The sequence below is a fragment of the Nerophis lumbriciformis genome, linkage group LG01, assembly GCF_033978685.3.
Source record: "Nerophis lumbriciformis linkage group LG01, RoL_Nlum_v2.1, whole genome shotgun sequence".
Lineage (NCBI taxonomy): Eukaryota > Metazoa > Chordata > Actinopteri > Syngnathiformes > Syngnathidae > Nerophis > Nerophis lumbriciformis.
The window spans coordinates 54,576,277-54,603,263 of record NC_084548.2 but is presented as its reverse complement, the minus strand read 5'-3'; the positions used below and the strand labels follow the sequence as shown (position 1 = coordinate 54,603,263).

General features: G+C 40.2%; 1 protein-coding gene across 5 annotated transcripts in view; it reads left to right on the top strand.

The window, feature by feature from the left end:
- The window catches only part of scn8aa (sodium channel, voltage gated, type VIII, alpha subunit a), a 113,959-nt gene that overhangs the window by 15,715 nt on the left and 71,257 nt on the right, over positions 1–26,987 (top strand). For all 5 annotated transcript variants that reach the window (XM_061986968.2, XM_061986977.2, XM_072914027.1 and 2 more), the window contains 3 exons: positions 6,432–6,765; positions 25,327–25,445; positions 25,874–25,963. In XM_061986968.2, coding sequence (XP_061842952.1) covers positions 6,487–6,765; positions 25,327–25,445; positions 25,874–25,963 — 488 coding nt within the window. In that variant the 5' untranslated portion in view covers positions 6,432–6,486. The remainder of the gene's footprint in view (positions 1–6,431; positions 6,766–25,326; positions 25,446–25,873; positions 25,964–26,987) is intronic.

Genomic DNA, 26,987 nt, shown 5'->3' with positions numbered 1-26,987 from the left:
CATGTCATTTCCAAAACAAAAAGTGCAAGATTGTCAGAGACATTTTAAAACAAGCTATAAGTGCACTTTTGTGCATGATGACACACAAGATATTTCAATAAGTGTCACATAAAAATTAGCTGCATATCAAATAGTATATGTCCTACGGTGTTGATGTGGAAATAGTTGCTTCGGCATTTAGTTGGTGTGGCACCGAACGGAGATGTTGACATGTAAAGACATATTCCCGCTTGAAGCCAAACCACCGTCAGACGATGGACCCCGTGCTGTTTTTCTTGGGAATTAATTATTCCTCCGTTTGTTACCAGATTTGCACCTTCTTTCTCTCATATTACCACTCAAACCACACCATTAGCTGTTAGCATCACAGCTAACGTTACCATGTTACCACGTTGCTCACGTGACAGTATGTGACGTATGTAAGAAGGTGCGCTTGTTTTAAAGTCTCTGCGAGAAGGAAAGACAGGAAAGAGTGAGAAACGCATGCAGTTTAATGCCCCGCAGCTAATAGCAACTGCGTGACAATGTATACTCGAATATCACGATATAGTCATTTTCTATATTGCACAGAGACAAACCCGCAATATATCGAGTATATCGATATATCGCCCAGTCCTACTTTGTAGCCAGTTCAGTTTTAGTTTCGTTCTGCATAGCCATCCCTAAGCTTTAATGCCTTTTCTTAGGGCCACTCACCTTTTGTTTATTTTTGGTTTAAGCATTAGATACCTTTTTACCTGCACGCTGCCTCCCGCTGTCGTCTGCATATTGTGATCATGACAAACCGTCGTCATCTCACACGACGTGTTCCCGACATCTACAAAGCAATTAGCTACTGGCTTCCACCTACTGATATGGTATGGTATAACATGGTTACTCTGCCGCGCTCTAGACAGCACCGACACTCAACAACGGCACATTATTTGCAGATTATAACTACTGGTTTGCAAAAAATATTTTTAACCCGAATAGGTAAAACGGCATAATCTCCCACGGCACACCAGACTGTATCTCACGGCACAGTGTTTGAAAAACACTGATCCAAAGAGGTGATGAGGGTCTCCAGTGAGGCGTGGCTGTGTGTGTGTGTGTGTGTGTGTGTGTGTGTGTGTGTGTGTGTGTGTGTGTGTTTTTGGGCCGTTCTGTCTCTCTCTGCTCTCATGCAGCCACATGAGTTAAGTTGACCCTGAAATGTCCTGCAGCTGGAAGAGTTGCCATGTAACCATCATGTGCTGCCGACTAAAAGCTCCTCCTGAGTCGGGCAGCCGTTAAAGTGCAGCCTTTTTGCAGCTCTAAACAAACACACTCACAAGCCATCCTATAGGGACTACTTTTCATCTTAGACGCCAATAAAAAAGAACAATTGAATATATTTGCTGCATGTCAGGTTTAATGCATGAGAATAACTATATCATTTGGACCGTAAAGCACTTAATAACATTTATTAGTACTTAGAATGGCGGTAACCACTCCCCCTATAGCGATGTCTTTCAAGAGACAATGTAAACAATTACAGAGATGCACTATTATTATTGTTATTATTGCTGATATATGTAATTAGGTATGAGTGATAAGATCAGTCTCCTGCCCTGTCAGAAACAAGTACATTATTGTTACTCTAAAAATGTACTTCTGCTGTCACCCCCATATAGGATTTTGGCACGGATTCAGCCCTTAAAGGGGACCAATGATGATTTTACATTTAAAACTGTTTATTGTGGTTTAGATCAGTGGTTCTCAAACTTTTTTTCACCAAGTAGCACCTCAAAAAACAATTGGCTCTCCAAGTACCACCATATATGACCAACATTAAAATGCAGTTGCGTAGTAGGCTTAAGTATTCATTAAGAATGAGGCAGACGTTTAATTTAACAAGTATGTGTAATATTTTGGCCACTAACATTACACTCAGTTTGAGCAGTAACACTGTTTGAATATAGGAAAATAAAACACTGTACTTAAAGGGGAACTGCACTTTTTATTTTTATTTTGCCTATCGTTCACAATCATTATGAGAGACATGACCATGGATATTATTATAATTTTTTTTTTTGTATTCTGAATATTAAATAAATGCGAAAAGTCAATTCTGCCTACAAGCCCTTAAAAACATCCAAACACCTCCATTGAAGTGTTATATATATGTAATTTAGTAACAGGCACATTTATAATAACATTAATTATTTACATATTTTGCTCATTTTAAGCATACGCAGCGCATTGATTTAAAAAGCGCATCACATTTGCCATTTTTTTTCTTCATCACTGATTATTTCTCACTGCAGACTTTATGAGAGCCAACAATAATACAACATCACTTACTGTGCAATGTCTGCTGTCACTAGCATGCCGACTGCTGGAATGTTCCATTTAGGTGAAGAATGTCTCATAATCCTCACGAAGGAACGGATGGGTGTCGTCTTCGCCAGTTTCAGGTCCTAAACGACTGTCAAAGTGTACCAAGTAGTCAGAATACCTACTCAGACTTTGGCTCCTACTTTTAATCATGTTTATTTAATATTATGAATGCATGAAAAAAAAAATCCACACGTCATCATGTCTTTCATAATGATTGCGAAAGATGCAGTTACCCTTTATGTACCGTATTTTTCAGACTATAAGTCACAGTTTTTTTTCATAGTTTGGCCGGGGGTGCGACTTATACTCAGGAGTGACTTATGTGTGAAATTATTAACACATTACCGTAAAATATCAAATAATATTATTTAGCTCATTCACGTAAGAGACTAGACAAATAAGATTTCATGGGATTTAGAGATTAGGAGTGACAGATTGTTTGGTAAACGTATAGCATGTTCTATATCAGGGGTAGGGAACCTATGGCTCTAGAGCCAGATGTGGCTCTTTTGATGACTGCATCTGGCTCTCAGATAAATCTCAGCTGACACTGCTTAACACAATAAGTAATGAATAATTCCGCTGGTAATCACAGTGTTAAAAATAACGTTCAAAATATAAAACATTCTCATTCATTTTAATCCATCCATCCGTTTTCTATACCACACCTGTTCAAGAAGTCGCATTATTGGTAAGAAGTATTTTATTTATTATTGATTAGCTTCAGAATAACAATGTTATTAAAAAGAATAAGAGACTTATTACACTCTCTAACTAACTAACTAACTTTCATTTAGTTGTATTCAGTGTTAAAAAATATAATATGGCTCTCACGGAAATACATTTAAAAATCTTTGGCTTTCATGGCTCTCTCAGCGAAAAAGGTTCCTGACCCCTGGTATAGCATGTTCTATATGTTATAGTTATTTGAATGACTCTTACCATAATATGTTATGTTTACATGCCAAGCACGTTCTCAGTTAGTTATTTATGCGTCATATAACGTACACTTATTCAGCCTGTTGTTCACTATTCTTTATTTATTTAAAATTGCCTTTCAAATGTCTATTCTTGCTGTTGGGTTTTATCAAATAAATTTCCCCAAAAAATGCGACTTATACTCTAGTGCGACTTATATATGTTTTTTTCTTTCTTTATTATGCATTTTCGGCCGGTGCGACTTATACTCCGGAGCGACTTATACTCCGAAAAATACGGTAATAAATCAAATAAAATTAATTGCACATTGAAGTTAAAGTACTATTAGATTGAGCCTGCGTACCACTAGTGTAGATAATGCCACTGATGTAGATAATATTTGGGATATGATATGGTGTAAATCTAGCATACTCACTCCCATTTATTGCCAGTTTTGTAATCTCTCTGCAAGATGTTCGTTTGTGGCGGCGTTCTCAAATTGCAAATGAAACCCCGCCTCACCTTCTCCAAAAGTATCAGAATTTATCTTTTGAAAATGTGCACCGTATAAATATATATCTTAAAGTCGTCAATGTTCTCTGATCTATTCAGAGTGTATAACAACAGCTTATATCACTGCATGCTGCACGTTGGTATGATGCACATACCACCAATAGATGGAAATAATACTTTCTCCTACCTTTTTGTGTTTCCTCACAGCCTGAAGCAGAGGGGGAGGAGCTCCTCCCTCTCGCTGAGAGCTTAACTTCATGTCTAAATAGGTGCTTCCACCTCTCTGTGACGTCTCAATGTAGCCAGACAGAAAAAACATTCAAAAAGAGGCATCCAAAAACTAAGTTCAAGCTCACGGCAAAATGCATTGACACTTTGGCATTGTTTAACACAAATATCCAACATTTATAAATAAAAAAAGACCAAATTCATCATAGGTCATTTTTAAAAAGTTACACATACCTCTGAATTCAATATTGATTCTGATTTTATTTTACATTTTAGCTTCATAGTCTTTATCCTCTTCATCCTCTTCTTCCTAAATGTACGATTGTGGGATTCTGATTTTTTAAAACACAAGTGTGAATGACATTTGTGGCGCCCCCTATGTCACAAGTGTAAAACTCAAGGCCCAGGGCCAGATCATTTGATGTGGCCTGCTGCAACATTTATATGGCCTGCGAAAGGCTGGAAATAAAAATTTTTTTTTCTTGCTTAATGTATTTGTTCTTTCAAATTTGACATATTGCATATGTTCTACATTATAATACTATCTGATCATGCAACAAGATGTTTCAAGCATACTTAAATATCTGCTGGTCACTTTGACTTCGATTTCAGAGCAATCGGTTAGAAAAATATATGATAATCAAAATAGGCTGCCTATGCAAAATTTGTAACAAGGCTATTATAAATTTATGTTCTTATATTCACTGTTTCAAGCGGCTTTCTGAGGGCAGCCAAAATTGTGATGTGGCCCTCAAAAAATAGTTTGACACCCCTGCCCTATGGGCTGTAGTTTGGAAGAAATGTTTGCAATGTTTACATATACAGTAAATTACAAGTATACTCAAAAGTTTTATAATTATTAGACACATTGTCAAAGATAATGGCTAATTAGGTGTTAGGTCCTACCTGTGCCCCATGATTTTGAGGTTTTACTAAAATTTTACAGAAATGTAAAAAAAAGGTGCACAACGCAGTGGTAGAGTGGCCGTGCGCAACCCGAGGGTCCCTGGTTCAATCCCCACCTAGTACCAACCTCGTCATGTCCGTTGTGTCCTGAGCAAGACACTTCACCCTTGCTCCTGATGGGTGCTGGTTAGCGCCTTGCATGGCAGCTCCCTCCATCAGTGTGTGAATGTGTGTGTGAATGGGTAAATGTGGAAGTAGTGTCAAAGCGCTTTGAGTACCTTGAAGGTAGAAAAGCGCTATACAAGTACAACCCATTTATCATTTACGGTATTTATAACAAAGTTTGATGACTATTTGGATTAACACTCTAAAGTTACAGTGGGGGTTTTTGTAGAGTGCGACAAGTTGCGTGAGAAATTTCAAGTCAATCTGACTTTTGGGGTCAAGCTTGAGGGTTTAATAACAGCGCCACCATGTCAAGTGAAGTGAAGTGAATTATATTTATATAGCGCTTTTCTCTAGTGACTCAAAGCGCTTTACATAGTGAAACCCAATATCTAAGTTATATTTTCAAACCAGTGTGGGTGGCACTGGGAGCAGGTGGGTAAAGTGTCTTGCCCAAGGACACAACGGCAGTGACTCGGTTGGTTGAAGTGAGGATCGAACCTGGAACCCTCAAGTTGCTGGCACGGCCACTCTACCAACTGAGCTATACCGCCCCAATGTGGCGTATTTGTGGGAAAAATATTAAGCCCAGGCCACACAGTTGGGTTGCATGTTTTGTCACATTTATACTCTTTTGCGTGCAGCAATTTAGGAGTAAAATAATTCCATAAACCAATGCATACTTTTTGGAGTCCTAACTTTTCCACATGACTGTAAATGTTTATTAGCTATAAGTTATCAGTCACGTTGACACCATGAACGTGTTTCTGTTCCGTTCTTAAGGGTACATTACATCAGACCCTTTTGATTGTACAGTATTATTTGCTGTACATCATATGACGCTGTCATTTATTACACTTATTTATTCAAGTAGAACCTGAAGATTAGTTATACTCTTAAACCATTTGAAAGCTAAATTACCATGTATATTTCACGGGACGGATATCTCACCGGACGAGCACTGTACACAATCTATATAGGTTCATACACTATCATCATGACTTACAGTATATGTTACCACAAGCATCTGTTATCTACTTTGCGGTTGTATTTCACCGCTGCCATGCATCATGTTGCGTACGGAGTGGTCCCCATTTGTTTTCTTAAACGATGTGGTTCAGGGAAACTCATCATTGTCAGATGGGAATTGCATACATACTGTACGTTTGAATTATGGTGTTATGTCTGTAACGCTTGTTTCTCCCCTACTCATGTGTCTTAACCAGCTGCAGTCATAGGCTGACTCTGATTGTGCAGAACTGAAACAAAATGTGTTTACTGCACAAATAAGCAAGACAGGAAAACAAAGCTGACCTTTCCTTTTCCTCTATCTTCTACTGCAGAGCTGCTAGAGTGGATGGTCCAAACCTAAAGACCACATAGTTGCAGGATGAAAACATGGCTGCACCCCTTATCGCACCGCCAGGACCTAATAGCTTCAAGAGGTTTAATGTGGAATCTTTGGCGACCCTCGAGCTGCGCATCAACGAGGAGAAGAACAAGAAGCCACCCAAGCAGGACAGCAGTTACCGTGACGACGATGACGAGAACAAGCCCAAGCCCAACAGCGACCTGGAGGCTGGGAAGAGCCTGCCCTACATCTATGGAGACACCCCGAAGGGAATGGTGGCGGTACCACTGGATGATCTGGACCCGTACTACCTGAACTCTCAGAAAGTGAGTGCAGGAACACACGCTTGCGTTAGGATGTTGGTTTGAAGCCAGGTTGTTTCTCCATAAAATGTGTTGAGTATGAAATTCTAACTTATGTATGTGACAAATTTAAAGCGGCCAGGGTCACTTACCACACTGAAAACTGCCTGCTTGTATTTGCAAACGACTTCTGGCATCTGTCCCACGTACTCAAGTAAAGCCTCAAATGATTTCAGTCACATTTTATGGTAACATTTCTTGTCCCCTTCACATAAACAACTCCTCTCGAACAAGACCTCCCCTCAAAGAATATATTATATTGAAGCCTCCATTATTTCTTGAAAATAAGTTCAGTCCCTGCTTTTTCTGTTCCGCCCAGGAACCTGTGTCGTCCACATGAGAGACAAGCGTGCTAGCTACTGAGCTAAAAGCCCTGGCTATCAATCCGATAGCCAGCACTGCTCTTGAGGCTGTCAGGGAGTGAAGTTTACCAATGTATACATGGCTCAGCCACATTGGCTGGCCTCCATTACAATGAGCATATTTTGTAGGGATTTCTGCTCACCACAGACAATGCTAACACTTTCACTGTGAGAAGTCAAAATCTGTTCATCTTGACGTAACTGAAGTTAGCATAGCTGGTTTGAAAAATGTGTTGGGATATTTTTCTCAAGCTACCGCGTAGAGATAGGGGTAGGGATGGATGCGGAATTCTGTACTTTCATAGGTACCGACCTAAGTCCGTCTGTACTTCCGGCCACTGATTCACGTAAAATCAAACGGTGTCATGGTTCAATCCCTTTGTCGCACGTCACGTCACGTCGGGTGGTAGCTTTGGTTCAAGCACTTGGCCGGAAAACAAGCAGTCAGCAGACTCAGCTGGATTGCCTATAGGGCACAGGTGACAAACTCATGGCCCGTGGGCCAGATCTGACCATCCATATAATTTTATGTGGCCTGCCACATTATTCGATGTGGTTTGCCACATCATTTAATGTGGTCTGTTATATCATTTAATGTGCTCTTATACATTATTCACTGTGGTCTGCCAAAACATTTAATGTGGTCTGCCAAATCATTTAATATGGTCTGTCAAATCATTTAATGTGGTCTGCCAAATCATTAAATATGGTCTGCCAAATCATTTAATGTGGTCTGCCACATCATTCAATGTGGTCTGCCACATCATTCAATGTGGTCTGCCAAATCATTTAATTTGGTCTGCCACATCATTCAATGTGGTCTGCTACATCATTTAAAATGGCCTGCCACATCATTTAATGTGGCCTACTACATCATTTAAAATGGCCTGGCACATCATTTAAAATGGCCTGGCACATCATTAAATATGGTCTGCCAAATCATTTAATTTGGTCTGCCACATCATTTAATGTGGTCTGCTACATCATTTAAAATGGCCTGCCACATCATTAAATATGGTCTGCCACATCATTTTACGTGGTTTGCTAAAACATTTAATGTAGTCTGCCAAATCATTTAATTTGGTCTGCCACATCATTAAGCGTGGTCTTCCACATAATTTAAAGTGGTCTGTCACATCGTTTAACGTAGTCCGCCACATTATTTAAAGTGACCCATCACGTCATTCAGTGTGGCTCATCACGTCATTCAGTGTGGCCCATCACATCATTCAATGTGGTTTTCCACATAATTTGATGTGGTCTGCTACATCATCTATGTGGTGCATCACCTCATTAATGTGGCCCTTTTAGGGCGACCATAGTTGTGATGTGGCCTTCAATAAAAACGAGTTTGACACCCCTGCTCTAGGTTAATGTTACAATTTTCCACGCCAACGAAGCATGTGATAGCGCCTCAAAAGTACAGTACCACTCCACTTTTCATGCGCTATCTTGATGCTAATTTACATTGGATTTGCCATAGAAATGCTAAAGATTAGCATTAGCAATAGTACATGGCAATTTCAACAACACCTCCAATTTTGGTAATGAAATCTACAACTAAGATGCACAATCAAACAGCAAGTGTGTAATAAATACAATACATACAGTACAAACATTTTGTACGACTCAACAAAAGAAAAGACTGGCGCATTCAACTTAATAGTAAAGACTACATCTTGACTAAAGCATCACACCGTAGTCGATACACTACTGCCATCTTGGAATTGCAACTGCATGTAAAGTCTACTATATAATACAGTACAGTACAGTACTTGCAAAAAAAAGAAAATAAGAGAACAGGACATCACAGCTCAGTGTGAAATGTGAAATGTAATTAAAAAAGCATACGCATTTTTTTTTTTTTAACGATTAACATTAATCATTACATTTGAACACACACATAAGTACCAAAAATCGGTACCGTTGAGTATGTTATACTATATTATGATATATCTATATTTTCCACAACTACAAATTAAATTGAATAAGAATTGTTGCACCAAAAAGATGACTGGCGGTCAAGGCTGTCACTCAGCACATGCCTGTCGCGTGTGCACAGGCATGCAGGATGTAAAAACAAATGCTATTGTTGCTAAATTCAGTCCTTCCAGGCATCTGCGATGTCGCCATTGTGCCATCCATCCATACATTCATCCATTCATCCATTTTTTTTCCACTTGTCCCTCTCAGGGTCGCAGGGGTTGCTGAATTCACGCAAATTCAACCAACCCCCAAAAATGATGCGCTGCCTCGCAACTTTATCCAATCCCCGTTTATTTTGGCCAATCAGCGTCATTTTCACCATTCAAATTTGTCTCTGAGCGGCGTGCAAATGCCCACTGTAACTGTCTAATCAAAATGTATGTTTGTTTCTTGTGTAGCTGAAGCAGAAACAGCAACATGTAACAATATATCAATTCTTTATCTCTGAAACACCACAATTGTTGTCCTCCAGCGTATCTTAGACCTACTTTCTGTTATTCTCTACATCAGGGGTGGGGAACCTTTTTGGCTGAGAGAGCCATGAAAGCCAAATATTTTAAAATGTATTTCCGTGAGAGCCGTATAATATTTTTTAACAATGAATACAACTAAATGCGTGCATTTTTAAGTAGGGTCAACATTTGTAGAGTACAATAAGTCTCTTATCTTACCATTAATGCGACTTCTGGTGCTGCATGGTTTTGCTGATGGCTTTGTCGTCTGGTTGATAACGTGGTTATTTTTAACACTGTGATTACCAGCGGAATTATTCATTACTTATCGTGTTAAGCATTGTCAGCTAAGATTTATCTGAGAGCCAAATGCAGTCATCAAAAGAGCCACATCTGGCTCTAGAGGCGTAGGTTCCCTACCCCTGGTCTACATACTGGTGTCCTCGCTTCCTAGTTGACATGCATTTCTATATTTATTCTGGGTAAAAGAATTGGGAACATTTTCTCATTTACAATGCTGACCGAGCAAAGAGGCAGCATTTACATGTTAGAGATGTTGAAGTATGATGAAAATCTCTAATCGTCTCCCATTTACCAAAAAAAATTAGTGCTATGGGTTGCACTACAGCTCATAAATGTTTTTAACGTGTGGGAATAATTGTGTTGGAACGTAAATTAATGTTTAAGATGAACAAACACTTTTCAAGTGTAAAACAAACATGGAGAATGTCTACATGTTGTGTACGACAGAGCAGACAGCGGACAATAAGGACGTCTTTTGTGGTGTTTCTTTCTATAACTACAATTTCATCTATCCATCCATTTTCTACCGCTTGTCTCTCTTGAGGTCGCGGGGGTGCTGGAGCCTATCCCAGCTGCACTCGGTTCATTATTATTAATATTACCGTATTTTTCGGAGTATAAGTCGCTCCGGAGTATAAGTCGCACCGGCCGAAAATGCATCATAAAGAAGGAAAAAAAACATATATAAGTCGCACTGGAGTATAAGTCGCATTTTTGGGGGAAACTTATTTGATAAAAGCCAACAGCAAGAATAGACATTTGAAAGGCAATTTAAAATAAATAAAGAATAGTGGACAACAGGCTGAATAAGTGTACGTTATATGAGGCATAAATAACCAACTGAGAACGTGCCTGGTATGTTAACGTAACATATTATGGTAAGAGTCATTCAAATAACTATAACATATAGAACATGCTATACGTTTACCAAACAATCTGTCACTCCTAATCGCTAAATCCCATGAAATCTTATACGTCTAGTCTCTTACGTGAATGAGACATGTCATGTTTTGGACACTCGGGTGAAGAGAGGGGCGGAGCTTTCTACCGATCACCACCAGGTGGTGAGTTGGCTGCGATGGTGGGGGAGGATGCCGGACAGACCTGGCAGGCCCAAACGCATTGTGAGGGTTTGCTGGGAACGTCTGGCAGAGTCTCCTGTCAGAGAGAGTTTCAATTCCCACCTCCGGAAGAACTTTGAACATGTCACGAGGGAGGTGCTGGACATTGAGTCCGAATGGACCATGTTCAGCGCCTCTATTGTCGAGGCGGCTGATTGGAGCTGTGGCCGCAAGGTAGTTGGTGCTTGTCGTGGCGGTAATCCTAGAACCCGTTGGTGGACACCGGCGGTGAGGGATGCCGTCAAGCTGAAGAAGGAGTCCTATCGGGTTCTTTTGGCTCATAGGACTCCTGAGGCAGCGGACAGGTACCGACAGGCCAAGCGGTGTGCGGCTTCAGCGGTCGCAGAGGCAAAAACTCGGACATGGGAGGAGTTCGGGGAAGCCATGGAAAACGACTTCCGGACGGCTTCGAAGCAATTCTGGACCACCATCCGCCGCCTCAGGAAGGGGAAGCAGTGCACTATCAACACCGTGTATGGCGAGGATGGTGTTCTGCTGACCTCGACTGCGGATGTTGTGGATCGGTGGAGGGAATACTTCGAAGACCTCCTCAATCCCACCAACACGTCTTCCTCTGAGGAAGCAGTGCCTGGGGAGTCTGTGGTGGGCTCTCCTATTTCTGGGGCTGAGGTTGCGGAGGTAGTTAAAAAGCTCCTCGGTGGCAAGGCCCCAGGGGTAGATGAGATCCGCCCGGAGTTCCTTAAGGCTCTGGATGCTGTGGGGCTGTCTTAGTTGACAAGACTCTGCAGCATCGCGTGGACATCGGGGGCGGTGCCTCTGGATTGGCAGACCGGGGTGGTGGTTCCTCTCTTTAAGAAGGGGAACCGGAGGGTGTGTTCTAACTATCGTGGGATCACACTCCTCAGCCTTCCTGGTAAGGTCTATTCAGGTGTACTGGAGAGGAGGCTACGCCGGATAGTCGAACCTCGGATTCAGGAGGAACAGTGTGGTTTTCGTCCTGGTCGTGAAACTGTGGACCAGCTCTATACTCTCGGCAGGGTCCTTGAGGGTGCATGGGAGTTTGCCCAACCAGTCTACATGTGTTTTGTGGACTTGGAGAAGGCATTCGACCGTGTCCCTCGGGAAGTCCTGTGGGGAGTGCTCAGAGAGTATGGGGTATCAGACTGTCTGATTGTGGCAGTCCGCTCCCTGTATGCTCAGTGCCAGAGCTTGGTCCGCATTGCCGGCAGTAAGTCGGACACGTTTCCAGTGAGGGTTGGACTCCGCCAAGGCTGCCCTTTGTCACCGATTCTGTTCATAACTTTTATGGACAGAATTTCTAGGCGCAGTCAAGGCGTTGAGGGGATCTGGTTTGGTGGCTGCAGGATTAGGTCTCTGCTTTTTGCAGATGATGTGGTCCTGATGGCTTCATCTGGCCAGGATCTTCAGCTCTCACTGGATCGGTTCGCAGCCGAGTGTGAAGCGACTGGGATGAGAATCAGCACCTCCAAGTCCGAGTCCATGGTTCTCGCCCGGAAAAGGGTGGAGTGCCATCTCCGGGTTGGGGAGGAGATTTTGCCCCAAGTGGAGGAGTTCAAGTACCTCGGAGTCTTGTTCACGAGTGGGGGAAGAGTGGATTGTGCGGATGCTGTATCGATCCGTTGTGGTGAAGAAGGAGCTGAGCCGGAAGGCAAAGCTCTCAATTTACCGGTCGATCTACGTTCCCATCCTCACCTATGGTCATGAGCTTTGGGTTATGACCGAAAGGACAAGATCACGGGTACAAGCGGCCGAAATGAGTTTCCTCCGCCGGGTGGCGGGGCTCTCCCTTAGAGATAGGGTGAGAAGCTCTGCCATCCGGGAGGAGCTCAAAGTAAAGCCGCTGCTCCTCCACATCGAGAAGAGCCAGATGAGGTGGTTCGGGCATCTGGTCAGGATGCCACCCGAACGCCTCCCTAGTGAGGTGTTTCGGGCACGTCCGACCGGTAGGAGGCCGCGGGGAAGACCCAGGACACGTTGGGAAGACTATGTCTCCCGGCTGGCCTGGGAACGCCCCGTGGTCCCCCGGGAGGAGCTGGACGAAGTGGCTGGGGAGAGGGAAGTCTGGGCTTCCCTGCTTAGGCTGCTGCCCCCGCGACCCGACCTCGGATAAGCGGAAGAAGATGGATGGATGGATATTTTACGGTAATGTGTTAATAATTTCACACATAAGTCGCTCATGAGTATAAGTCGCAACCCCGGCCAAACTATGAAAAAAACTGCGACTTATAGTCCGAAAAATACGGTAGTTATAATGAATTAAAACAGTACAGTAATTTGACAATGATTTCTGAGTTTGTACTTTTCCTGCCATCTAATGTCTACTTTTAAGTCTGTGTCGTATAAAGTAAGACATCAATACAGTGTTTGTTTTATAATTTTTGTTGAAATACTGTGCTTTTTGATAGAGATGGCCGATAATATCAAAATGTAATATCGGAAATGATCGGTATCGGTTTTTTATTATCGGTATCGGTTTTTATTTTTTATTTTTATTTTTATTAAATCAACATAAAAAACCCAATATACACTTACAATTAGTGCACCAACCCAAAAAACTCCCTCCCCCATTTACACTCATTCACACAAAAGGGTTGTTTCCTTCTGTTATTAATATTCTGATTCCTACATTATATATCAATATATATCAATACAGTCTGCAAGGGATACAGTCCGTAAGCACACATGATTGTGCGTGCTGCTGGTCCACTAATAGTACTAACCTTTAACAGTTAATTTGACTCATTTTCATTAATTACTAGTTTCTATGTAAATGTTTTTATATTGTTTTACTTTATTTTTTATTCAAGAAAATGTTTTTAATTTATTTATCTTATTTTATTTTTTTAATTTTTTTTTTAAAAAGGACCTTATCTTCACCATACCTGGTTATTCACATTAGGCATAATAATGTGTTAATTCCATGACTGTATATATCAGTATCGGTTGATATCGGTATCGGTAATTAAAGAGTTAGACAATATCGGAGTATCGGATATCGGCAAAAAGCCATTATCGGACATCCCTACTTTTTGAGGTTGCGGTTACAAGGAACACTAACAACATCGATAGCAAGTTGATACAATCACAAATGGATTCATTGTTTTTAAAAAATAATAATCCTCAAAACATCACATCTTTCGCCGCAACTTTCTGAAAAAGCTGGCGTGAAATCAGTTTTTAGGTTGCAGGGATCACAAAAAAAGCCAGCAAAATCCTGCCAGGACTGAAAAGTCCTGTAAACTAGTGAGTCAATATACGCCTTTTCTTTTGTAAAATGACATTACATCGTTACTAATAATTCTGCGTGTATGTGTCTTGCATGGAACCTAGCCTACATCGCACGCAGTCTTGAAGAAATGAAGGCTACATGGAGTGCACTACTTGGCTGCAACCAGCAGAAGCCCTGTTGACTCAGTCACAACTAGTTTGCAGCGTCAATAAAAAACAACATTATGTCAGCTATGCTAAAGCGAGCCACATCCGAGTATAACGGCTGTGGTAGTACGTGTGTAAACCTCACACCCTGACGGTTTGGGAGTCGCGCTGGGCAACAAGCTGACTGCTTGGACTTTTGGCTTGATGCCTGGCGCTCTCGTCTCTAAATCTGCAGTGAAGGGGGCGGATCCATGCTGGTTACACATGCACAATGGGATTGAAAAAGGAACATTATGGAAAATATTAACATGGCAAAAGCACCCTGAAGTTGCCAACTGCAGTTACACAGTACCAAAAGGGCGGGGCTAGACACACTAAATCCTTTTGATTGGTTGATGGAGTATGCTCACTCATGTGCGATAAGAAAAAAGACAAAACATGTCTTTTCTCAAACAGAGCTTGTTGTCCTCTTGTCTTAAACAGCCAGGAGAACGAACACAAAAAGACGAATGTCCTCCATTGTTGTGCTTTGTTGTTAGTGTTGTGTTCCGTGTGTGTTGACATGTTACATAGCGTCATGTTGCTATGATGCCACTCTATTTACGTTGCTGATGCAGCTATCGGTGAAAACAGAAGGTAGATCAGTAGTGCTCGGTGCAAACATATCTTCATCATGATGTCAGGAGGAGTCGTTCATGATGGCTAAAAATAGAAGAGGAATAGCTGGGTGAGGCATGGTGCTCTTTGTGATGCTTGTTGTCCAGGTGTGCTGTGTTTACATTCCTTTTAATCTTGCAGCATATCATGATGTTTTTGAGAAGCTATTGAAAGAGTGAAGGCTTCAAGGCAAGGGGGGCAGGGAGTGTTGTTCCACATGACAGATTCAAAGAATACATTTGAACGCAGCAAAGAACAGCAGTAGAGGGCTGAGTGAACTAACTGTTCCCTTGTGACGACGCCCGGGTGACCTTGAACGCAACTCCATCATGGCAACCTCTGGCTGCTGTAATGCTAAATTAATGGAATAAAAGCAAGGAAAGGCATGGCGACATGGAAGGTGTGAATAGTACACCCCAGAGCCAGTCATTGTGGAAAACATGAGCTGTTTTTGCTGAGGTATGCCACTCTGTTCTAGAAGAGTCTTCCAGTGAACACCTTCTTATTATGTGTGCTTCCCCAGAGCATATGATAATGCAAAGTGGCTAAATTATTCTATCACGGCAACCATGTTTTTAAGGAAGGGAAAAAAGAGCAATTTCCTCTGAATGCTGCTCCACTTTTGCCAGCAGTGTTGCATAACTCCAGGTCAGGGTGAATCTTCAAAAATAGCCACACCTGCACACAAAAAAAACCTTTATGTGCTGATTTGTCCTGCATTTAGGAGCAGTGCATACGTCACCATTTCAGCACCTCGTTGTCTTCTACCGTGCACACTGACGGTTATGTAATGCACAACCAGGAGACACCATGGAGATGATAGCTTGCACACATTGTCTTTGTTTCCACTTTCCCCGCCACTATACGACTGCTTTATTGTCTCAGGGCAAATGTAATCACGAGCCTTTATCAGGTCTGCTTCGTTGCACCAAAAAATGATGGTGGAGGGTGGTGCTGATGCTGCTCTGACGTCAGATCCTGTGATGACCTTGGTGGAAGAACGTATGCCCTGCATGTCTTTGTCACCGTGAGCCCTGTTCTTGACTCGTCCTCCTCGGGGGAGGAGGGGACGCCGATAAAAAAATAACTGTTAAAGAAAGCCGTTAGTCTCGGTCATCACAAATCAGCCGGAGCTTTTTATTTTTTTAAAATTTTTTTACAGCTTGTCATCGCTGAGACAGACCACTGGGGGTGGCTGAGCGATGACGCAGCAGCCATGAACCTTCCCCGCCCAGCAGCAGGACCGTGGCCCAATGAGTAGAGGCCCAGGTCAATTTATAGGAGGATTAAATGGTCAACATATGCAACTTTCTGCAGCACTAAAAATAATCAAAGCTGAAGGTCCAAGAATTTTTTTTTTGTTTATTTTTTTAAGTAAAATCAGTCTTTTGCAAAGAATGAATGAGGGCTGCACTAATACATATAAATTGTAATTTCGGCTTTTTATACAATCCAATACAAACATCAGGCTATTGTCTGTAACCAGGCTTCATTAAATCGCTTGGTTTGATTGAAATCCTCTTTTGAAAGGATAGCAAAATATGATTCACTTCAAAGAATCAACATCTTCTCCTTAATTTGTTTTTGTGAGCATTGTGGACTGAATGTGCCCCCAAATGTAATACCACTTTCCTTCTTGATCAATGCTGCAATCTCCACCAAAGCAGTTTTTGTTCGTACTGCACTGCTTTGACACCAACATGTGACTGAGGATTAAACTTGTAAACACGTCTGAATGCCTGCAAGTCATCTAAATGGAAGGAGATAATGTGCGTCTCACTGGAAGGAACCTGCATAAGGGGCGGCATGGCGTAGTGGGTAGAGCGGCCATGCCAGAAACCTGAGGGTTGAAGGTTTGCTACCCGCCCCTTCAAAATCGCTGCCGTTGTGTCCTTGGGCAGGACACTTCACCCTTGCCCCCAGTCCCGCTCACACTGGTGAATGAATGATGAATGATGGGCGGTGGTCGGAGTGGCCGTAGGCGCAAACTGGCAGCCACGCTTGCGTCAGTCTACCCCAGGGCAGCTGTGGCTACGAAAGTAGCTTACCACCGCCAGGTGTGAATGAATGATGGGTTCTCACTAGAGATGTCCGATAATATCGGCCTGCCGATATTGTTGGCCGATAAATGCGTTAAAATGTAATATCGGAAATTATCGGTATCGGTTTTTGTATTATCAGTATCGGTTTTTAATTTTTTTTCTTATTTTTTATTAATTATATCAACATAAAAAACACAAGATACACTTACAATTAGTGCACCAACCCAAAAAACCTCCCTCCCCCATTTACACTCATTCACACTCATTCACACAAAAGGGTTGTTTCTTTCTGTTATTAATATTCTGGTTCCTACATTATATATCAATATATATCAATACAGTCTGCAAGGGATACAGTCCGTAAGCACACATGATTGTGCGTGCTGCTGGTCCACTAATAGTACTAACCTTTAACAGTTAATTTCACTAATTTTCATTAATTACTAGTTTCTATGTAACTGTTTTTATATTGTTTTACTTTCTTTTTTATTCAAGAAAATGTTTTGAATTTATTTATCTTATTTTATTTTATTAATTTTTTTTAAAAAGTACCTTATCTTCACCATACCTGGTTGTCCAAATTAGACATAATAATGTGCTAATTCCACGACTGTATATATCGGTTGATATCGGTATCGGTTGATATCGATATCGATAATTAAAGAGTTGGACAATATCGGAATATCGGATATCGGCAAAAAGCCATTATCGGACATCCCTAGTTCTCACTTCTCTGTGAAGCACTTTGAGTGTCTAGAAAAGCACTATATAAATCTAATTCATTATTATTATTATTATTATTATTATTATTATTATTATTATTATTATTATTATTATAACAGTTTCGTATTATCTGACGCTGGTGGCAAACTGTTCTTCTGAAACATACAAATGTCCAAAAACAAGTAATTTTGTGACATACAAGTTGAACAGAATAGTAATAGACGTGCTTCAATATTATAAATAAAATGATAAATTCACCAGTATAAAATATATTTCATAGCAAATTGTCATAATAATCACAGCAAAACAAGTAGAAATACAGAACACTGGGAATATGCAAAATAATTTGCAAGATTTTACAGTACCTAAAGGGCACCTATAATGTTTTTAATCCACACTTAATACACGTATTTGCGATCTAGAATATATGTGTTAGATATGCTTTGTTGTAAATTTTGCTCCACAGTCATATTTATAACCTACTTTCTGTGTATGTCTGCAAGATGTTCGCTTGTGGAGCTGTTCCCTTCAGATTGCAATTGAAACCCTCCACATGCTGCTAAATCCAAAAGTATCAATATATTTTTTTAAGATGTACAGTGTTTAAATGTATATTTCAACGAGTACATCACCACTATTTTTTTTTCAGACACTGGCAAAACTAACCTTCATAAACAATATATAGATTCACCGGTCACAACATTAAGTACGGCAGCCCACGCTCAGGACTGCATTAAAAAAGCTGCGTTTTCCAGCATTTATCATGCTGCATGTCGCACATCAGTGTTATTGTGCGCATGCCAAAATTAGATGAAAATGATACCCCTGCTCTAGAGTATTTAATAGTAGCCTGCAAAAAGGTATAGTTTTGACATGACGTACTGTAAACAGAGGTCACAACAGCGGAAGTATATTACCGTATTTTTCGGAGTATAAATCGCACCGGAGTATAAGTCGCACCTGCTGAAAATGCATAATAAAGAAGGAAAAAAACATATATAAGTCGCACTGGAGCCCGGTCAAACTATGAAAAAAAACTGCGACTTATAGTCCAAAAAATACGGTACCTTATCTATAGGATAGAGTTGCCAATTGGAGTTCTATATGCATGTTATAGAATATTACATTACATTTTCTATCTTGACAAAACAGCGCCGTGTAAAATGTTGTGGACAAATAAAAACGGAAATATTTATTTTAGAGACATCAGAGCAGGCAGGAGGGGATGAGACGACAAGGGATAACACCTGAGCTCGCAGGCAGCAGCCATTACAATCTCACAGCCTAAATACAGCAGAGGGGGAGGAGGCTGGCTGACAGCAGATACAAGAAATACCCAAATTAGTACATCCAGCACATTGTGACGTCACACTGTAGCCACTGTTCAAAAAGACTGCAAAATACAGCAGTCAAAGTCTTCCTAAACTGCATGTATTCACAGCCAAATGCATGAGCTTTTTGATTTGACACTTTGGCATTGTTTATCTAAAATTGTAACAACATTTATAAGTCAGAATTGTGAAACATCTTCATAGGTCCCCTTTAACCTCCTCGACATACTTGCCAACCCTCCCGAATTTTCCGGGAGACTCCCGAATTTCAGTGCCTCCCCCGAAAATCTCCCCGGACAACCATTATCCCGAATTTCTCCCGATTTCCAGCCGGACCTGAGTGAGGAAAGCCTGTCGTCACGTTCGCTTTTCCTCCGGCCCAGTCACGTTATAACATCTACGGCTTTTGGAGCTCAGTGTGCAACTGCACACACGACAAGAAGGAGACTATTATTTATGTCTCCGTTATCCATAGGTTTATCTATAACCCATAAAGTAGGCAGGCACGGAGCTATTTCTCAGCATGTGTTTATTCCAGCCAGCACGTTAATACACTGACACACAACATCCGGATTCCCATCATGCATTGCTTCAAAACTACAGCAGGTAGTAATGTCCAAACAAAGATAGTGACAGAGAATAGAACGAGGATGGACAATTCAACCCTAAACTCACTCCTTTCCTGCAAATTAAATTTCACCTATGCTCCTTCAAAGGCTGCAAAGCATTGCACTTTCAAATACAACAATGAGTAGAGAGGAGTGTTATGTGTGTGTATACGTGTAGGGATGTCCGATAATGGCTTTTTGCCGATATCCGATATTCCGATATTGTCCAACTCTTTAATTACCAATACCGATATCAACTGATACCGATATCAACCGATATATACAGTCGTGGAATTAACACATTATTATGCCTAATTTGGACAACCAGGTATGGTGAAGATAAGGTACTTTTAAATTTTTTTTATAAAATAAGATAAATAAATTAAAAACATTTTCTTGAATAAAAAAGAAAGTAAAACAATATAAAAACAGTTACATAGAAACTAGTAATGAATGAAAATGAGTAAAATTAACTGTTAAAGGTTAGTACTCTTAGTGGACCAGCAGCACGCACAATCATGTGTGCTTACGGACTGTATCCCTTGCAGACTGTATTGATATATATTGATACATAATGTAGGAACCAGCATATTAATAACAGAAAGACCTTTTGTGTGAATGAGTGTAAATGGGGGAGGGAGGTTTTTTGGGTTGGTGTACTAATTGTAAGTGTATTTTGTGTTTTTTATGTTAATTTAATAAAAAAATAAAAAAATAAAAAAACGATACCGAAAAAAAAAAACCGATGCCGATAATTTCCGATATTACATTTTAAAGCATTTATCGGCCGATAATATCGGCCAGCCGATATTATCGGCCGACATCTCTAATATTGTTGACGTAGATGCCCATATCGGCTGTACAGATTTACTTTACAAAATATTTGATTGTACTGAAAGTCACATGTCTGTCCAATATGAGTATTGGCTGAAAACACATGGTCGCCATCAGGCAAAACCTTTTTGCATGAGCATGGTGGGATTTAGCGGCTTTCACCATTCGTCTGATAACTATGAACCTTTAGGAATAACTGTATTATGCTAGCATGTCTTCCTAAGCATTTTGATCACAACCCATATGATGTGCCTGAAAAGTGACCACTTAAAAAACAATGGGGTTCCCTTCTTTTTTCCCATGACTACATCATTTGGACCACAATTCAGTAGATGGTGATAGCGTGGTCGTAGAGTCCAAATACCACAAGTGCATGTTTGTAAACGTTAAGCTCGGAGGCCACGAGCACCAATAAAAATAGGATGTGTGCGGGGAAGGCCCATTTTAATATTCACCGCGACCCTTCCGATGCAGATGCTGCAGCCATGCTTAATGGCGGGCGCCTTTCCTTCGCCTCTTTCAGCTCCTCTACCACCCATCCCCCTTCCCTTCCTCCCTCGCTTCTCTCCTCTTCTTCCGGACGGCTTGCTTGCTTGCTCGCTGTAGCTGCCTTTGCTGTGCGTCTCCTCAGCCTGCTGCTGCCACAGTTGCCGCCTGTCTTCTTGCTTTGCGAGCTCGCCATCTCGCCGCTGTGTGTCTCCTCTCTCTCTTGCCCTGCGCCCCATTATGAAATTTTCAGTAGCTTCTCAGCAGTTTAGTCATGCGTTAGAGTAGATAAAAAAAGACTCCATGCATTACATGGCAGTAGCGTGTGAAAGTGTGTTAAACTGCTGTGCATGTGGATGCAACATATGTGTATTTAAATGTCATGCTAATGGGAAGTGGGACATTCCGAACGTGGGGATGATTCCAGTGTTACCACTCAGGAGGCTTGGACCCACAATCCTAACGATGGACAGGATTATCTAATTGGCCTCTACATTTCACTCAGATTAATGTCAAGAAGGTCATGTGACTGTAGTCCGTCACTTCATTCCTCCTGCATGTTCATGTTCTTGCATATGTAACGGATGCCAGCTATTATGTCTGTGCAATAGTAAACTCCCTTCCCGTGTAGCCAACGTCTTTGGCTACACGGCTTAACTCTCAACCGGTGGGCATTCGGGCACTCGTATTTGGAGCAGGGTGCGTTACATATACATTTTGGTTGCATGAGTCATGTGACACTTCGACCCTCCCAAAAAAGCTGACTCGGGCGTTTCCAGCCCTCAGCATGCTCCGTAGGGCTTAATGTAACGAGGGGAGGTCTTGTTAAAGCACACTGGCCCAGATCACTTGTGCAAATGCACATTGTCTCATTAAACTTTCATGCCGTTCGCCATGTTTTATTTAAACAATTATGAGGTTAACCACAGTAAAAGGCTTGCAAGCTTCTTTTGGTTTCTTAAAAAACAACAACTCCTTAGCTGAGCATAGATGGCGGACGGCATGAGCGATGGCAGCTAAATGCAGGGTGCCTTTACAAGTGCACCCACACACACCCACACACACACACACACACACACACACACACACACACACACACACACACACACACACACGCACGCAATCACAAACCGTGCATCCAGGGGACAAAAGGAAACTAAAAAATACTGTGATCAATCAGGACTGCTGAGTTAATGGGACAACATGCTAATAATAGAAACAACCTGGCAGCCTTTTTTCTGACTTCAAATATGTTTTGCTGCATGCAAAATGTCACAAATCCTGGATGATGTGCACTTGCTAACATGATCTTTTATCTTGGCGTATCTAAGAAGTGTGTCCCAGCGGAATATATTGAATTGATTGTCTTTTGTGTGCAGAACCGCAGTTCACTGTTTTATTTAGAGCATGTTCACACAATACTGATGATCCCAGTTTGGGTCCGACAATATACCACGGAAAATCTTCTTTTTTTTGCCAAATAATGAATTTAACTGAGTAGAGGTCTAATTGTGTCTCTTGTATGAGGAAGTACAGAAACCATCTGGTGGGATAAACTGATCATGCATTTTTAAACACAGTGCTACCTTGGTTTTCGTTACAAAAAGTTCAGACAATCAAATGTTCTCATAAAATTAGACTTAGACTTAGACTTCCTTTTTATTGTCCTTCAAATTTGAACTTTACAGCACAGATAAGAATGACATTTTGTTACATAAGCTCATGGTAGTGCAGGATAAAAAAGCAATAAGGTACATATATAAATAATAAATATATATAAATAATATATACATATATATATAAAATAAATAAATATATATAAATATATATAAATAAATAAATAGATTACTGTACAGATAAATATATTGCACTTTTTCACATGCGTCCACGTTTATGGATGTATGTTATATTGTCTTTTTTATTCCAGCGAGTTAATCCATTTTGGGGGGAGTTGAGGGGATAATTTAATTATGATGCGTTCAAGAGTCTTACGGCCTGAGGGAAGAAGCTGTTACAGAACCTGGAGGTTCTGCTTCGGAGGCTGCGGAACTTCTTTCTAGAGTCCAGCTGTGAAAACAGTCCTTGGTGGGGGTGAGAGGAGTCTTTGCAGATTTTCTGAGCCCTGGTCAGGCAGCGGCTTTTTGCGATCTCCTGGATAGGAGGAAGAGGAGTCCTGATGATATTTTCCGCCGTCCTCACCACTCTCTGCAGAGACTTCCAGTCTGAGGCATTGCAGGCTCCAGTCCAGACAGAGATGCTGTTGGTCAGCAGGCTCTCTATAGTGCCTCTGTAGAATGTGGTGAGAATGGGGGGAGGGAGCTGAGCTCTTTTCATCCGACGCAAAAAGTGCATGCGCTGCTGAGCTCTTTTTACAAGAGCTCCGGTGTGTAGGAACCAGGTTATATTGTCAGTTATCTGCACCCCCAGGAACTTGGTGCTGCTTACTATCTCCACCGCTGTGCCGTTGATGAAGAGTGGAGCGTGGCTGGACTGGTGCTTCCTGAAGTCAACGATGATCTCCTTGGTCTTGTTGACATTCAGGACCAGGTTGTTGGTTCTGCACCAGTCAAATAATGTAAAACCAATGAAAACTCCCTAAAAAATATACCCTTTTTAAAAAATGTTACTGAGAATGATTATAGTTTAAAAAACAATGTGAAATATAAATATGACTAATGAATGGATAAATCAACAATTCAAACCACTTTTGTCTTTAACAAAGAATTTTGCTGGAGAAGAAGACAAGTTTTTTCTTGAATTCAGTAGTGTTTCTCACTCTTTTTTTATACAGTGCTGGCCCCTTTTAGATTTCCTTGGCCCCATGATGGCTTATCTCGCAGCACAGCAAAACAGCATAGAGACTAAGTCACCAACAACCTGTGGGATTCTTTGTTGGCCACTCGATTCGGTGCAAACAGAGTACAGTTGTCCCTCGCCACAACACACTTCAAATATTGTCGCTTTACCACATCACAGATTTATTATTATTTTTTTTTTTTTTCTAAAGCAATATGCTTTATAAGAAATGGTCCAAAATGTAGCATTTCAAACATAAAATGACTGAAATTACAGTAGTATTGGCCACTAGAGCAGTGGTTCTCAAATGGGGGTACATGACCCCTGGGGGTATTTGAAGGTATGCCAAGGGGTACGTGAGATTTTTTTTAAATATTCTAAAAATATCAACAATTCAAAAATCCTTTATAAATATATTTATTGAATAATACTTCAACAAAATTTGAATGTAAGTTCATAAACTGAACATCAAATCAAGTAGGCTATTCCATTCATTACAATGCAACAATACAATATTCAGTGTTGACAGCTAAATTTTTTGTGGACATGTTCCATAAATATTGATGTTAAAGATTTATTTTTTTGTGAAGAAATGTTTAGAATTAAGTTCATGAATCCAGATGGATCTCTATTACAAACCCCAAAGAGGGCACTTTAAGTTGATGATTACTTCTATGTGTAGAAATCTTTATTTATAATTGAATCACTTGTTTATTTTTCAACAAGTTTTTAGTTATTTTTATATCTTTTTTTCCAAATAGTTCAAGAAAGACCACTACAAATGAGCAATATTTTGCACTGTTATACAATTTAATAAATCAGAAACTGATGACATAGTGCTGTATTTTACTTCTTTATCTATTTTTTTCAACAAAAAAAGGCTTTGCTCTGATTAGGGGGTACTTGAATTAAAAACAATTTCACAGGGGGTACATCACTGAAAAAAGGTTGAGAACCACTGCACTAGAGGACATCAAACCAATCAGAGCGCGTTGTTCTGCCCACTGACTGGCTCAATCTCAGGCAGCATTACTATATTAGATTAAAATAGTGTAAAGGTGACTAAAAGGTGTTATTTCATGTCGAGAGGTTGTCATGTTGAAAAACCTATTTAGAGGGTTGTAATCATGTTTTTATACTCTAGCTATGCAAATATTGGATTTATATGTTGATTCCTACTTCAGAGAAATTAATTTACTGCGGTCATGTCCAGAATTAATTAAAAGCGATAAACAAAGGACAATTGTAGTTTAGTATGTGCAGTGTTTGGCCATACGATAACCGTGGTACTATAATATATGAAAACTGGGGCAAACTTTTGCAGAACAATTGTCATTAAAAAGTGGGGCGTACGAAAGCCGAGGTACCACTGTACTGTAATGATTATCAGATTCTGTTGCATACACTTGCCTTTTGTCTTTAACTGATGCATTCCTTCTTTCTCTCTTTTTCTTCTTGTCTCCACAGACATTTATAGTGCTGAATAGAGGGAAGACAATCTTCCGTTTTAGTGCCACACCTGCCTTGTACTTCATAAGTCCTTTTAATCCAGTTAGGCAAATAGCTATTAAAATTTTGATACATTCATATCCTTTTAAACGCTGCCTTAAAAGCAAAGGCTTGAGGATCGCATGCTCGTGTGTATTATTCATGATATCCTGTCTGTCTACGTGTAGCGCTATGACATTTCATATTTTGAGCATACATGATATTTAAGAATGTAAAAAGGATAAGTCATTTTGATATTGGAACTGATGCAAAATTAATACAAGGCTCGAGTAGTAGCTGTCCTCAAGAAACAACACTCGCCAAAGTTTCCCTTTCTTAGCAGTAATACTTCTGTACACAGTAGTGGATACACTCAAACCTCTGCTGAATGAACTGCGTTATAATGTCAATATCTATAACTGTGTCTAATAATTTGATGAAACCAAACTCTTTGATAATGTGCTTAGCATGAGTTTTCATAAACTGTGTTGTTTGTAACCCTTTTCTTCCTTAACTCACTCCTCACTCTTTTCAGCATGATCATTATGTGTACTATTTTGACCAACTGTATATTCATGACCTTTAGTGATCCTCCCGAGTGGTCAAAACAAGTAGAGTAAGTACACGTTTCTATTTTTGCCCTCCTCTCTATCATCATCATCATAATAATAGTTTGCACCCATCTGCAGTTTGTGCCTCTCCTCGTCATACATTTGATTCTACCACTATAAAATATTTGTATTGTTTTATTAATCCATCTTCAGTATCCTATTTAAACATTTTTAAAGTTATCAGAATTTCGATCCATGGCCTTTGTAATGATGCTGAAATACTGTGTTTTTATGAAATGCTGCGCGTGTGTTGCCATCAGCCGTTTTGGGGCCCCACACCTTCCTATTGCGTTCATTGAAATATGTTTTTAAATTATACTTAACATGTCAGACATACCTTGGAAAAAGATTGCAGTTCAATACAAGTCACTTTTTGAAATTGTTATTAAAATTGAAATTGCTTTAATGATATACAAAATAATATAATATTTTTGTTTTGCTATTTCCAATCAGCTGGTTTTACTGTCATGTACAATAGTGCGTAGGGATGAGTGATATGGCCTAAAGTATATATTGTGATATATATTGCAGCCTCCTGTGATAATAATATCACACTATATTATTTGGTATATAAATGATAATAGAACTATTTTAAAACGGGTCACAAAGGATCCTAATTTAGGTGCTGATGTATGTATTTCAAAACTATTATTAATCTATTAGCTAATTTACTGTTAATATTTTTGTAACTTTTTATTGTAGCATTGTTCTATCTACACTTCTGTTAAAATTGAGTAATCACTTATTTTCCTGTTGTTTGGCTAGTTCTGGGCAATACTACAAATGTGGGTATCAATCCAATACCAAGTATTTACAGGGGCAGTATTGGTCATACCAATGCTGATACTGATACTTCTAATTTTGTCAGCAATGTCATTAAATGATCCATTCTTAATCACTATTATAATCGAACAAATATCAATATGTATCAATATCAATTAATAATATTATTAAACTATTTGCTTATTCCCTTTTATTACTTACAAAATGTATAATAAAGTCAATAGTGCGAAATAACTAAACAAAAGC